Source organism: Zingiber officinale, chromosome 6A (genome assembly GCF_018446385.1).
Source record: "Zingiber officinale cultivar Zhangliang chromosome 6A, Zo_v1.1, whole genome shotgun sequence".
NCBI lineage: Eukaryota > Viridiplantae > Streptophyta > Magnoliopsida > Zingiberales > Zingiberaceae > Zingiber > Zingiber officinale.
Genome location: NC_055997.1, coordinates 143,313,967 through 143,328,638, shown reverse-complemented (window position 1 = coordinate 143,328,638; position 14,672 = coordinate 143,313,967). Strand labels below are relative to the sequence as shown.

Sequence of the window (14,672 nt, the reverse complement as noted above, 5' to 3'; positions counted from 1 at the left end):
AAATTGTGGGTATTTACAAAAATACTTGAGAGATTAGAAGGTATTTCGCCTAGCTAGATGAAAATAAAGTAAATCAGATATTCAGTCAATTTCTTACACCACGTGGCGAAGCTAAGGAATAAACGGAAGGGAGGCAGCGCGGCGATTCACATCTCGTTCACAAACGCTAGCCTCGTTCTTCTAAGAAATGTGATATTTACTAAATGCATATGATTTCTTTCTTGAGACGAATGCAATAACATTTAATAGTAAAATTTTAAAGAAAAATAAAAGAATGTTTTCTTTAGTCTTCCAGATTGCTACATTTCAATCACCAGATCTGATTTCTGTGTGATTTCGTCTAGCTGCCGATCTTTGATCAGACAAGCAGGAGGCGAGAACAGAAAACAAGTAGGATCTTGGATCGAGAAACGACATTTTGAGGGTTTTTGCCCATCTCGCAACCTCCAATTTTTTTTTTTGTTCTTATGCAGAGCGCCTTGTGAGGAGTCGGTGGGCGGTGGTCACTCGCCCTATTAACAGACACACTAGGCCATTGATCGATACAACTCGATACAACCCTTGCTGGTTCCGCTGGTGGCCCTTCCGCCGCGATCAGAGAGAAGTAGGAGGAGGTCCTACGCTCTTACTCTACCTTCCCCATGCTGCGGCATTCAGTCACCTAATCCGCGAATCGCAATTATGGAAAGGCGAATCGCCCAAACTCGGAAGGCCTGCAGGTCTCTCTCACAATGCGTTTGGTGCTGAGTTAGAGAAGGCCATTTTTGTATCCCACGAAACAGGTAGGTGTGGATTTTGCTTGGTTTTGAAGTTTTGTGTAGCTTCAGTTGCAGATCTGAAGCTTTTTCTTTGGTGTAGCGGCTGGAGATGAAGAAGAATTCCACTGCCTCCTCTTCCGTCAGATCCGGCACCTTTCCTAGCCCCGGAACGCCCACCTACCGAGACGGCGCTGGCGCTGCTGGATACCGGAAAGGGTGGAGCTCGGAGAGGGTGCCGTTGCCGGGGAGCGGCAACCGGAGGTACGCGGGGAGCGGCGTTCTGTTGCCGTTCGCCAATGGGAGGACTTTGCCCTCCAAATGGGAGGACGCCGAGAGGTGGATCCTCAGCCCCGTCTCCGGCGACCCGTACGGGAGTTCGCTCATGCCGCCGTTGCATCACCGGCGACCCAAGTCGAAGAGTGGCCCTCTCGTAGCACACGCTGGGAAATCCGGCGCCTATTCGTCGACTTCCCCGCTGGTTCCTTGCTTCGACAGTGGCAGAGTTGGAAATTTCACAGCGGCCTCGCCGTTCATGGCAGGAGTTTTGATGCCGGAACACAGCTTTTTGGGCAATGACGGCAGCGCGAGAGGAGGAGCGAGTTCGAACATGGGAGGAATAGGAAGAGCCGATGGCAGCGTCAGCGGCGGCAGCAGTGTGGGTGGCAAAGCTCGCTCTGCCGATGGAGAACCATACACGGTCAGATCTGCTAGCACTCGCAGGTGTTCTGATTCAGTGATGGAGTCTTCTTCCTCCCTTCCCCGCTCTCATGGTACTACTGAACTTCCACTTTCACAATCCCATTCACCAACAAGTAGCAATTGCAACCATTTTTAGGGTTCTTCCTTGCCTATTCCACGTGCAATTAGAGGAGTTCTATATTTTCTTTTGCATGACCCATTGAACTTTCTGCAAGGCAATCTTATGTTGAATCCTAATATGAAAATCTATGTTAACTTCAATATTGTTTTCCTTGTTTGAATCCTTTAAACTCATTCGCATCTATCGAAAGTAAACCAAACTATCAATGTTCACTTCATCAAGCTTATTCAATTGCCCATCTGGATATGATTGCATAATATTTGACTTTGTGAGATGTTTAACTTATTAGATCTTATTTAGATTCAAATACAGATGAGCAATTTGAAGGTACAAAAGAAGTAGCCTCCACAGCATCAATCTCAGTTTTTAGGAAGGATGTAGCAACACAGATGAGTCCAGAGAGAAGCCCCCCATACTCGCCCAAAGAGATTCAATTTTCCCCTTCTGCCTCAACTCCTGCCCTTGAAGAATTAGAGAACCATTTCTCAAAATTTGAGGTTCGGGATGTGCAAGTCGATGATCGGGTCACTGTAACTAGATGGTCCAAGAAACAAATATCTCGGGGATCTGACAGGCGTTCGTCGAGCTTTATAGAATGGAAGAAAAAGACTGTGGAGGCAAATACTTCGGCTTGGGGAATTGCTGAGACAGCAAAGTCCATGTCAAAGTAACACACTTCTCTCTCTCTTTGATTCCCTTGCTATATCTGCGGACAACCATGGCAATGGTTCTTGCTTGAAAGCAAGTGTTATTATTATCTGATCACTCTCCAACACTTTGGGAAGGTGTAAAAGAGAAGAAGCCAAGATCACAGCATGGGAGAACTTACAGAACGCAAAGGCCGAGACAGAGATTAGGAAATTAGAGGTGATTCAGAACTTGTGTAGTCATCCTCATTAAATTGTTTTGTAATTCAATATATCTTGTTGCAGATGAAACTGGAAAAGAAAAGATCTTCCTCTATGGAGAAAATTCTGAACAAACTTAGATCAGCTCAGAAGAAAGCTGAGGAAATGCGAAATGCAGTGGCTGATAGACGAACCAACCAGGTAGCAGCGACTGCCAAAAAGACTAAGTTCTTCTGCAAGACTGGTCGTTTAAGCTCCCTGACTGGCTGCTTTGCTTGCCACACTAGCCCTCTGTAATGTGAACCTCGCTAAAATGAAGCCGTTGCCAGTAAGTTCATGTTGCTTTATGTAAATTGGCTTTCAAGTTTTGTTGACGGTCTTCTACTACTTGTTGTTTGTTGACATTGGTATTCATTAGAAGTTCATCGGTTGTTACATTCATTTTATTTAAGTCAGATTAACAAACAATAGGTGGATGACTGCGAAAGGAACTTCAACATGGATATCAAGATTCATTATTTAGGTTAAACACATGCATCTACGTATCTAGAGCATTCTTCGTCATTTGGGGGGTTTAAAATTTTCCTACATGCTTATTGCAGTTAATTTTTGTAACAAGATTATCTCGGTGATGATGAATGTGGATGCTATTTAGTACGTTGCTTATGATGTGTAAATGTGAGTTAAAGGTGTGGAGTAGAACAGGGTGAGCATTCATGAATATTCAACTAAAGGAACTAACCCCAGCAAGAAAAGCTCGTTAGTTTGCTTACAAAAAGTATTCTATTTTGGCCTCTCCGAGTTAGCTTCTATTCGAAGATGTTTCTTCACAATCAGGACAAGCGATCCACAATGAAGATGTTTTCTATTTGTTATTTTACTTACGGAGCTAACAGTTAGCTGTTGCTCAGTAGCAGTAAACGGACTGTAGAGGGCAGACATCTGAATATCTGATAATGCCATCTGAGCATCCTGCAACTTTCACTGTTCCATTTATTAAGTGATGTGATGTGAACGTATATATACTCTGTTAGCCTAATATCTGTCTCTCAATCACAATAAAAGGATAAGGCATGCACTGTATTAGTCTATTGGAGTTGCCATGATAATGCAAGCAACAAAACCCAATGCAAATTCATTGCAATAGCATTAATGAGTCACTATATATAAATTTTAAAGAGGCAGATCGTAAAATGTAGAATGGCAGTAAAAAGATTATTATGTTTACTGGAGATGTTTTTAATAGTTTGTTTCTAAATTGATTAAGAAGTAGGAGGAGATATTTTTTATATGTTGTCTTATCTAACGAGTAAAAAAATAGCTTTCAAGTAAATGCTTTGAAGACTTTTGTTTCTTTGGCCAGGAGAGATGCACTCTGTTAGAGAAGAAATCTGAGTGCCTTTCAGATCACCGTGGGGAGACTTCACACTGCCTTGGCCGTGACAGGTGTAGGGGATAGTACTCATGGCGACAGGTCATGAATTTTGTCATGGTGTGACATGATAAGTCTTCCAGCTCTGGAAATTAAATGCGGAGGATAAATACATCTGTATGCCCTAAGAGATGTAGTGGTCCTATAAACTTACCAAAACATGAATCGTTTAGAGATCAGGACAAATTCGGGGGATAACTTGTTCTTTACTTCACTGCATGGATCTTGGTTTAATGATAAACTTCTTTATGCTGTGTAAAAACCTCTTCTACAAAGTAGGAAGCTTCATCAACCCTCATGTGGTTGAAAAAGGAATCCTAGGTCTGTAATTTGTTGTTTTATTGATCATGGAAGGGGAATAATTTCTCAATCCTCGTGACAAAGTTTATGTTTACACTTCATAACCACATTATAACATTACTTCTACATCATGAAGAACAAATTGCATTTTTTTTATACTAACTCGAGGCCAGTCAAGTCCTCTATGGACGTTTACATAATATAATTAAAATTACTGCTAGCATACTAATCAAAGTTAGCAATTTTGATCGGAATGATAGGATCTGCTCTTCGAAGTGCCCAACTAAACGAGCAAACAATACCATCTGTTCCAGTGTGAACTTGATGTTCTCAGGCTGTGGCAGAAATAAATGCAACAGCAACTCAAAGCTTGAAAGAGAAATCAAAGTCTACGTGAATCACCTTTCCGAAGCAACTATGTTCTTCCCTCGTATTCAACTAAAGCAACAGGCAAGCCCTTGTCCTTGAGAGCCTTGTACATCATATGAGCCTGATCAAGTGGCAGAACCTGCATACAAAATCAGAAGGTAGTCAGGATTTGAGGGGCCATGGATGTGTCAAATAATCAGAATTGCTAATAAAAGTGGAAGTTTAAATTAATACCTTAATCATCTAAGCCTTGGAACAAAATCAAGGGACAGCTAAACTTATCGACATGGTTAATGGGAGACCGTTCAAGATAAGCCTTCTCATCTCCTGAAAGTAGCAGAATAAAGGATAAACCGTATGAGTATTGTCCATTGCAGTCACAAATGTGTTCAACAATGTAATTCAACAAAATGAACTCAACAACAAGATTATCAAAGTAGTGGGATTCAAACTTGTGAGTTTCTGCCGTAAACAGAGACAAATTGGCTACTTTAAAAACGACAGCAAGAAAGTGAATATTGATTGACGTGATATATAATACAAAAAATGTGAATAATTAGCTCATGTCAGAAAAGATTAAAATGGCATATAGTTTTTTTTTCATAAAAAAGGTACACTACTAGCAAGAACATACAGGAGTCCGTAAATTTCAAACAAAAATCACAGGGCGATTTGTAGTATGATCATCTGTAGTTAGGGAGTACGGAGATACGGAGAAAGAATTTTGCTGGAGAATCAATAAGCGAGCAGTGTTTGGTCAATCAAATAATCAACAACAGTAGCCACTATATCAAGTTTTTCTTCTATTTATAAGATCTACATACAATTGCAAGTTCACAATATTATAATGCTTCCCCTTGAAAGTGTCATTCTTGTAGAAATTAAGATAAAGAAATAAGAATTGAATCTAAAAATTCATCTCAAATATTGAATATAAATTTTTATATAGTTAAATTAAGGAATCCTAAATAGAAAAGGAAAAAAGACTAAATTGTCCTAAAAATTTTAAATAAATAAATAGGGTTGTAGATGAACCGAGCCGAGCCGAGCTTTGGGGTATTCAAACTTATTTGATAAGGTAACCGAATCGAGCCGAGCCGAGCTTAAAATGAACCAAACTTTTGAAATGATTGTTCAAGCTTGGCTTGGTTTATTTTTTATAAGCTTGAGCTTGTTTGAAACTTGACTTGAGCTTGACTTGTTTAGATGTTATCGAGCTCTCAATTTAAGCTTGACTTGAGATTGATTCGAGCCTGGCTTGAGTTTAGTTCAAGCTTGGTTTGTTTAGATGTTATCGAGCTCTCAATTCAAACTTGTTTGATTATTTGAAAACTTTAGTTATTTGATTGGTTATTGAGCTTGATAATTTAAACTTATTTGTTTATTTTATTTTATTATTTATTTAGCATATTAAAAACAATTTTATTAATGAATATGGTTCGTGAACATTATTCACGAAATTGATCACGGACATTCTTCGCAAACGTTAACGAGCTGAACATATATGTGTTCAAGCTTATTTATTTAATCAATCTTGTGTATATTGAACGAACATAAACAAACTCTTACCAAGCCGAACACCAAACTTGTTCACGAACGCTTGGTTCATTCACAGCCCTACAAATAAATATATATAATTTAATATCCCCTCAAACTCACGATACTACATCTAGAAGCATTGAGAGTTTGTCAGACAAGAAACAAAAGCATAAAGTGGAATGTGCCTTGGTAAATATATCAGCAATCTATAAATTTTAAGGAACAAAAGGTAATGTGATGGTGTAAATCTGAAGATGATGACGAGTAATGTGGCAATCAATTTCAATATGTTTCGTTCCCTCATGAAAAACTAAATTACGCATAATTTGAATAGCACTCTGATTATCACAATATAACGGAGTAAGTTGATGAAGAGAGATACTCATATCCGCAAGCAACTAACGCAACCAAACTATCTCACAAATAGTTGAGGGCATGGCTTGATACTCAACTTCTGTGAAAGATCTAGAAATAACATCTTATTTCTTACTCTTCCAAGAAATAAGGGAATTACGAAGAAAAATGCATAAGTCAGTGATAGATTTGTGATCCGTAGGATCACCAGCCCAATCATCATCAGAGTATGCATGCATCTCTAGAAATGAAGTAGAAGGAAATAAAAGGCTTTGAAATTGAGTGCCCCGAAGATACCTGAGAATACGAAGAATAGCAACCCAATGAACTATAGTTGGTGCAACGATAAATTGACTAACCACATGAACAATATACGCAATATTTGGACGAGTTATAATGAGATAAACTAAGCTTCCAACAATAGTTCTGTACAAACTAGGATCCGCCAAAGGTGAGTTATCAGATGGAGAATATCGAGCAGTAGTCTCAATAGGAGAATATCGAGCATTAGTCTCAATAGGAGAATATCGAGCATTAGTCTCAATAGGAGAATCAATTACTCTATTATCTATAAGACGAGTATGCTCAGACATATCAGATATATACTTTGATTGGGATAAGAAATAATCTTTTAGAGAATAAGCGACCGCAATACCCAAAAAGTAGTGTAGTAAATCCAAGTCTTTTATAGTAAAACAACGAGCTAACTCAGACTTAAGGAAGAAATTCTATCAGAATCATCACCGATAATAATCATGTTATCAACATATAATGATAAAAGAATACGACCTACACTCGTACATTTGACAAATAATGTTGAATCATGATTATTAGGATGAAAACCAAGTAATTACTATTACTGTAGAAAACTTCTCAAACCAAGCATAAGGTCCTTATTTGAGACCCTAAAACGCTTTACGAAGCCTACAAACTTCACCAGGTTTGTGTGAAATACCAGAAGGAGGTGTCATATAAACTTCTTCATAAAGATCATCATTTAGAAATATATTCTTGGCATCCATCTGAGATATTCTCCATCGATAAACAGAAGCAACAACAATCAGATTACGAATAGTCATCATTTTTATAATGGGAGCAAATGTTTTCTCATAATTCATTTTATACTCCTGAGAATAACCTTTAGCAACAAGATGAGCTTTGTATCATTCGATAGATCCATCAAATTTAGTTTTGACCTTTAGCAACGAGAACCAATAATGTATTTTCTTAGTGGCAATGGTACCAAACCCCATGTATGAGTCTAATGCAAAATAATTAGTTCATCAACCATAACACTCTACTAAAGTGGGTTACAAACAGCTTCTTTATAGGACACAAGCTCAAAAAGACAATGAACAAATGCAACAAATAAAATAAAAGAACAAGAATAACAAGAGTAAGTAAAATCTGGTAGTTTAATAGACTTACGAATACGAGTGGATTAACGATGGTGGAGAGAAAGATCATCTGCAACCTCAAGAGGTGATTGGGTAGTGGCAGAAGGTTGAGCATGTGGAGCAGATATCTCGGGAACCAAAATAATAAATTCAGTTGAGCTACCAGTAGGAGATGTGGGTGAAGCTTCCTTGGTGTTGGTATTGAAAGGATCAATGCAAAGTAAATCTGACTTTGTCATATTATGCGAACTAACCAGAATAGAAAAGAATGAAATATACTCAAGAAACACAACATGATGAAACATATAATTTTTGACTAATGGGATCAAAGTAACGATATCCTTTTTGACTAACACCATAACCTAGAAAAACATAAAGGGCAGACCAGAGGCTAACTTCTTATGCTCTACATGTGGATGAAGGACGAAGCAAGTATAACCAAAAACACGCAAAGAGGAATAGACAGGAGCATGCCGATATAATTTTTCAAAAGGTGACAAGCCTGAATTGTGTGAGGCTGGAATTCTATTAATCACGTGAGCAGCAGTAAGGATTGCTTCTCTCCAAAAGGCACTAGGAACTCTAGCAGATAATAAAAATGAATGGGTTGTTTCAACACGATGCATATGTTTCTATTCAATCACACCATTCTATTCAGGAGTTTCTAAACATGAGATTTGATGAATAGTGTCATCAGAAGCAAATAAATGTGAAAAATTATTCGAAGTATATTTACCCCCCAAATCATAATGAAAACACTTTATGATATTAAAATATTGAGTTTTCATAAAAGCTCTAAAATTGTTGAAAATTATAAGATAATTATATTTGTGTTTCATAAGATAGACCCAAGAGTAACGAGTGCAATCGTCAATAAATGAAACATAATATCTTGACCCCCTTTTGTAGGAATAGGAGAGGGTCCCCACATATCAGAATGGATAAGATCAAATAGAGCAGAAGAAAAAGAAAGACTTTTAGAAAATGGTAAAACAAAAAATTTGGCCAGTTTACAACAACGACAATCAGAAATATCAGAACTTTTTAAAGATTCTAATACTCCTGTAGAAGCTAAAAACTGCAAATGAGACTCTGAAATATGACCTAAACGAGAGTGCCACAAATAAAAAATAGAAGATAAACGACTCATATGAAAAAATGTAAATCCACGCTCAAAGCTATAACTTCTAGTACTTTGAGTTAATCTAAAATATAGAGTCCTCCTTGCCTATGGCCTGTCCTAATCAATCTCTGAGATTACGGGTCCTGAATATAACAATTAGATGAAGAAAAATAGACTAAGTATCCAGACTTACATAATTGACTAGCATAAACAAGATTTAAAGTAAGACTTGGAATATAATAAGCATTAGTAAGAGATAAACAAAATGTAATAATTAAACCAACACCTACTAATGATATAGGAGCACCATCAACAATCACAATAGATATAGATGGATTGGGAGAAAAAGAAATAAAAGATTATAAATTAGATGACATATGATGGAAGACACCAAAATTCAAAATTCACAATTCACAATGATGAATTATACCTGAAATACCAGACGAAGACAAACCTATATGAGAGGAAGCTGACATGACAGAGGATTGTAAAGCAAGAAACTGTTGAAACTGCTCTAATATATATAGATCAGATTTTCATGAAGTATTTGTACGATCAGCATGATAACAAAACGAATAATGCTCAGAATAATCAAACTGTAAGGACATACATCTGTACGATCCATAAAAACTGGTGTCAGGATGACCCGTAGTCACACGAAGAATCCGAGATTGAAAAGGATGTCAGTGTAGAAATCGGCAACACAAGCATCACTGTCGAAATTAGCAGAAAAGGACGCTGGTGTTGAAATCGGTAACACAGGGCGTCGACGTCGAAATCGGCAGAAACAAAACGTTGGCACCGAAATCGACAGCACAGGGCGTTGGCGTCGAAATCAGCAGAAAAGGATATCGACGCCAAAATCGACAGCAGCAGTAGAAGACGAGAGCAACAACAAAAAGCAATAACAGGGGATGATAGAAAAAATTAAGTCAGGGAAGGATAACACTCTGATACCATATAAAAATTAAGAAAAGGAAAAAGCTAGTTATATTATTGAATCCAAAATTCATAGTCAGAAATACAGAATATAAATTCTTATATAGTTAAGTTAAGAAATCCTAAATCCTAAATAGAAAAGGGAAAAGACCCAATTACCCTAAAAACTTTAAATAAGTAAATATATATATAATCTAACCATTCTAATACATGTAATTGTTTGATCTTGCAACAGCAATCTGATGCTCATAATTGATAATACATGCACATATTCCATTTGTTGAAAGCTTGCAGGTGGAGATTTGCAGTTCGGATCCTCTGTCCCCATTTCCCTCTGTCCCCGTGTCCCATTGCCGATCGGATGGATCGGATTAAATCTCAAGACATCATTACACATCACGAGGATACTGCACATATTTTAAAGATGTCATGATGCCTTAAGATTTAATTTGATCCGTCCGATCGGTAATGGGACACAGGGACAGAGGGAAATGGGGACAGAGGATCCGAACTAGGAGATTTGGGCAAAGAGGTCATGGTTGGAATGAAGTTCATTATGACAATAGAAATTGAATTAATAAAAGAATGGAGTCATGCTTTAAAATCTGGAAGATAAAAATAGTAGCTCTTGCCAAGAATATAGGAATAAATAAGTAGAAAAAACAATATGATTTTGTTGGATCGAGACGCGCTAGAGGGGGGTGAATAGCGCTCGCGGCTATTTCGTTTTTCGATTATCGAAAAACTATCGGAGTTAAAACGTGCAGCGGAATAAGCGGAAATAAAATAAAGAAACACAGAGACACAAGGAATTACTTCGTTCGGAGCCTAAGGCGACTCCTACTCGAAGGCCCGCGATCTTTGATCGCTTTCCGTGGGCAACAACTATAGGCTCGAATAGATTTACAAGTTAAAGTACAAGAAGCAAAATGAAGAATATAAATATAATTTTATACCGACAACTAAACTGCCAAATTGAAGCTCCAGGTCGTCGGTGTAGAGTTGCAGCACTTCGGAATGAGTTCGTTAGCCGTTGAATGCAGAAGAATCGCTTGGATGTTGTTGTACCTCAATGCTGCTCGAAGTCCCCTTATAAAGGGCATCCAAGGTGCCTTGAAGGCCTCTGAAGGCGCCTCCATAGCTCTGAGTCCACCGTACAGATGAGCGCTGACCATTCTGCGTTTATCACCTTAAAGGCGCCTTCATAGGTCTTCAAGGCGCCTCCATAGCGAACCGAGGCGCCTTCAGCCCTGCTTCGCGGCCAGGTCAGCTTTTGCACCCGAGGCGCCTCCAAGCTCCATGGAGGTGCCTCGGACACTGTTCATCCGAGGGAAAACTTCGTTATTTTGTACCTGCAAGACATGTTAGTCCCAAACAATATCCTGCAACACAAAGTTAGCATAAAACAACAGTATGAATATGATAAAGAATATTATGGCAGTCTCCGGACTGTCTGGGTCTGACTTCGGATTTCCATCAGGAAACCCTAGGTCGATCCGACGCCTACTGTTCCCTCTACGGGGAACGCGTCCTCACCTACTCCACTCAGGAGATTTACCTGCTGCCAGTGCGATCCTCCAGATCGACTGGACTTTTGCTCAGCACTTGACGCTTCCGGACTTTCTGCTGGACATTCGCTTCCCGGCTAGTCCAGTCTTTCACTTGGTTCGCGACACCAGGACTTTTCACCTAGGGTTACCACCCCCTAAGACTTTTGCCTGAAGCCATCGACCTGCCGAGACTTTCTGCATAGGGTTACCACCGCCTATGACCTAGGGTTACCACCCCCTATGACCTAGGGTTACCACCCCCTAGGGTTTTCCCTTTGCCCAACCGCAGCTAGGACTTTCCTCCACTTAGGGTTACCGCCCCCTAGGACCTAGGGTTACCACCCCTAGGGTTTTCACCTTTGCCTAACCGCAATTAGGACTTTCCTGAAACACTCATTTAACATGTTAGATAATAACAAGACTTAACTTTGAACCCTTTACCATTATCAAAACTTGGGTTCGATCGTCGGATGCTTCCCGCACCAACATGTTTAACTTAAGAAGGTTACCTGTGACACCTTGGATCAAAATAAAACTAAATAGAATAGTGCCTTACCCCATACAAATAAACACCAGCTTTAATGTCTCTTTAAAAGCAAGAGAAGCTAATGCGGTGTATCCACTAGCTGATCTTTCAGTTACACAAAGTCGTTCTCCATCTACCATCCTGCTTTCTATCTTGAAAAGCAAGATATTCATTTCCTTGATTATAAATCAAGTGGTTATGTTTAATTAATATAGGAAGAGCAGCCAAAGAGATACTAGAAACTTAGCACAGCTGTAACAATCATTCAAATTAACAATACCCCACTGTCCTAAAAGTCTTTCTTGGTATTCTCTCCCATAACCTATAAATCCATTTAGTTTAATCAATAAAATGAAAATCCCTTACCATCTTGGATTCTATAAACCACAAGTTGTTAAAATATTGAACACCATGAAATTTTAGGTGGCAATTTTGAAGTGATAAAATATATTATAACTGGCAACTAAAATCAAACTGCCATAGCAGTAAGCATCCATTAATATATGGTACTAGAAAATAATAGAGTTAAGTAAAACGTTCAGAAGAAGTTCAACATAATAACAGGAAAAAAAAATCAGAGAGTTCAGATATACAACCAGTACTTCCTCCATAGTTGACATCGACAAAAGCCCAGCATCGACTAGTCCAATACTGAATTTTAAGATTCAGTCCAGAACTCGCTTCCCCTTGGGCCCTAAGCAAGATTGTTAAGAGACCAAATGTTGCATATTTTTATCAAAATAGACACTGAGAGCAAATATTCACAGATACGCATTAAATTTTAAGCAAATAAAAGTCTTTTTTTGTCAAGTTAGGATATTCTACCAGCATTGCACTTTTGACACTTGGCCTACTTGTTTCAATGATGATGTGCTTATCGCACTACAAAGTGAACACATCCATAAGCTCACATCAGCATCTTAGGCCTATGGATTCCCTTACATTTAAGAAGCAACAAGCACCAGACTATGATATTCAAATGGAACATAATCCAGAAAATTCATTACTGAGATAACATATAACCTCATTGAATGAAAAGAAATTAACATATCAAGTATAAACTCACTAAATCAAATGAATTTGATACTCTCATAGTCGTCGTCATCAACATCGCTAGATAAACCATGAACCATTTAGTGTGGCTACATGGACCATATCTCTCCAATGTATATATGTCAAGCTGCATAATTAGTAATATTCAAAACTCTTGAGTATTTTTCAATTACATTCTCTTCTTTTGCTTCTTTTACCTCAAATCTTCAGTTCTAGATGATTCAACTTTCAGCATTTTTTTATTTTTTTGAGTATCACCACCAATCCAAGTGTTCCCAAAGTCCAACTCACAACCTAAATCATCTCTAATTTAAGCAGGTGAGACTTAATTATAGCTAAACTATTACTTGAGCAATCAATAACATCTCGTTGTGCTTCGAATTAGATCTACTTTTATATAATTGCCACAACCCCTTTGAATGAGAGAATTGACCCATCAACTATATCCAAAGTGCTCAATCCCAAGTTACTCATTCAAACATACAAAAAAATTTCATTAGCCCACAAATCACCATGTGGAACTAAATTGGCCTATCACATATGACTCTAAATTCTATTCTCCATTTCAACCATCCATTTACATGTATAAAAAAATGCAAACATTAGGTACATTTTATGTTTATTAGCCGTGAGTTGTGACTACTAAATTCCTACTAGATCCGGATCCTATTCACCTCCATTACACCTTATACATCTACAGAAATCCAATGACAAACACAGTACAAAGAATGCATTTCCCAGATCAACATTTAAGTGACAAAGATAGCCAGTAAAATGTACAAAGATAAGAGGTAACAGTTTAAAAGAATATGTGTATGTGTGTGTATATATAAATAAGGAGAAAAGAATAATTAAAGTACAAACCATGGCTTTCAAGCAATAATGGTGGTTTTTCATCTAAGGATGCTTTGTAGGTGGGACTTGAAGGAGGGTAGAAGTATGCATAAGCATTTTGACCAGGATGCTCGGTTGGAAACTCAATAACTTCAGGAGAGCTGGAATATGAATCATATTTTGTTGCATCTGGGGAGGAAGACCAAAGTACTGAAGATTTTGTTGCATTTGATTGGTTCACATCCAGATTCACCTGAACAAGTAAAAGAATGTAGAGAGCTGTCAATCCTAGTGAAAGTGTGATCACATATATGCTATCAAATTTAAATGACACATTATCAAACCTTGACTATCGACAGTGGATGGGTTGCAGATGCCCCTTCAACATATAAACAAGAGCCACAACTAACCTATTAAAACCAAATGTATAAAACTTTGATACCTAAGCAAATATGTTAAAACTTGGTAACTTAGTAATAACTAAATTAATTGTATATTATTTTGAGGGGTGCATATCATGTTGTAAATGCTCGCCATACTTGTAAGAGGGTCATTCGATTATCAGTTAATGTAGATTTCAACAGTTTTATGAAACAAATCGTCAGGCAAGGAAAAAGTATCTTAATTTTAACAACAATATCATAGAACCATATAATTAATGGTAAAAACTTATAAAACTTACTAAGTTTCCTATATCAGCAAGGTAAATATCAAGCAATGAGATCCAATTTGTACCATAATAAAAAATTCCAAGGAACGACCTCCCATTCTGTTTGCAAAGTCAAAAGTTATTCTGATCATACTAAAAGCACAGACAAATACCCAAAGGT

General features: G+C 37.9%; 1 protein-coding gene and 1 pseudogene across 3 annotated transcripts; one reads left to right on the top strand and one right to left on the bottom strand.

Annotated features, from left to right (window-relative positions):
• The first annotated feature begins 230 nt into the window (after nucleotides 1-230).
• LOC121998450 lies at nucleotides 231-4,169 on the top strand. 3 transcript variants are annotated; one of them, XM_042553390.1, is made up of 7 exons: nucleotides 231-390; nucleotides 474-782; nucleotides 859-1,528; nucleotides 1,891-2,245; nucleotides 2,364-2,445; nucleotides 2,511-2,754; nucleotides 3,790-4,169. In XM_042553390.1, exons 3-6 carry the CDS (start codon nucleotides 868-870, stop codon nucleotides 2,721-2,723), a joined length of 1,311 nt encoding a protein of 436 aa, XP_042409324.1. In that variant the 5' UTR covers nucleotides 231-390; nucleotides 474-782; nucleotides 859-867; the 3' UTR covers nucleotides 2,724-2,754; nucleotides 3,790-4,169. The 3 variants fall into 3 exon arrangements, with proteins under 3 accessions (XP_042409324.1, XP_042409322.1, XP_042409323.1); XM_042553388.1 differs by having other exon boundaries at nucleotides 232-390; nucleotides 1,879-2,245; XM_042553389.1 differs by lacking the exon at nucleotides 231-390 and having other exon boundaries at nucleotides 463-782; nucleotides 1,879-2,245.
• A 25-nt stretch (nucleotides 4,170-4,194) lies between these two features.
• On the bottom strand, nucleotides 4,195-14,396 carry LOC121995420 (annotated as a pseudogene).
• Between the last annotated feature and the right edge of the window lie 276 nt (nucleotides 14,397-14,672).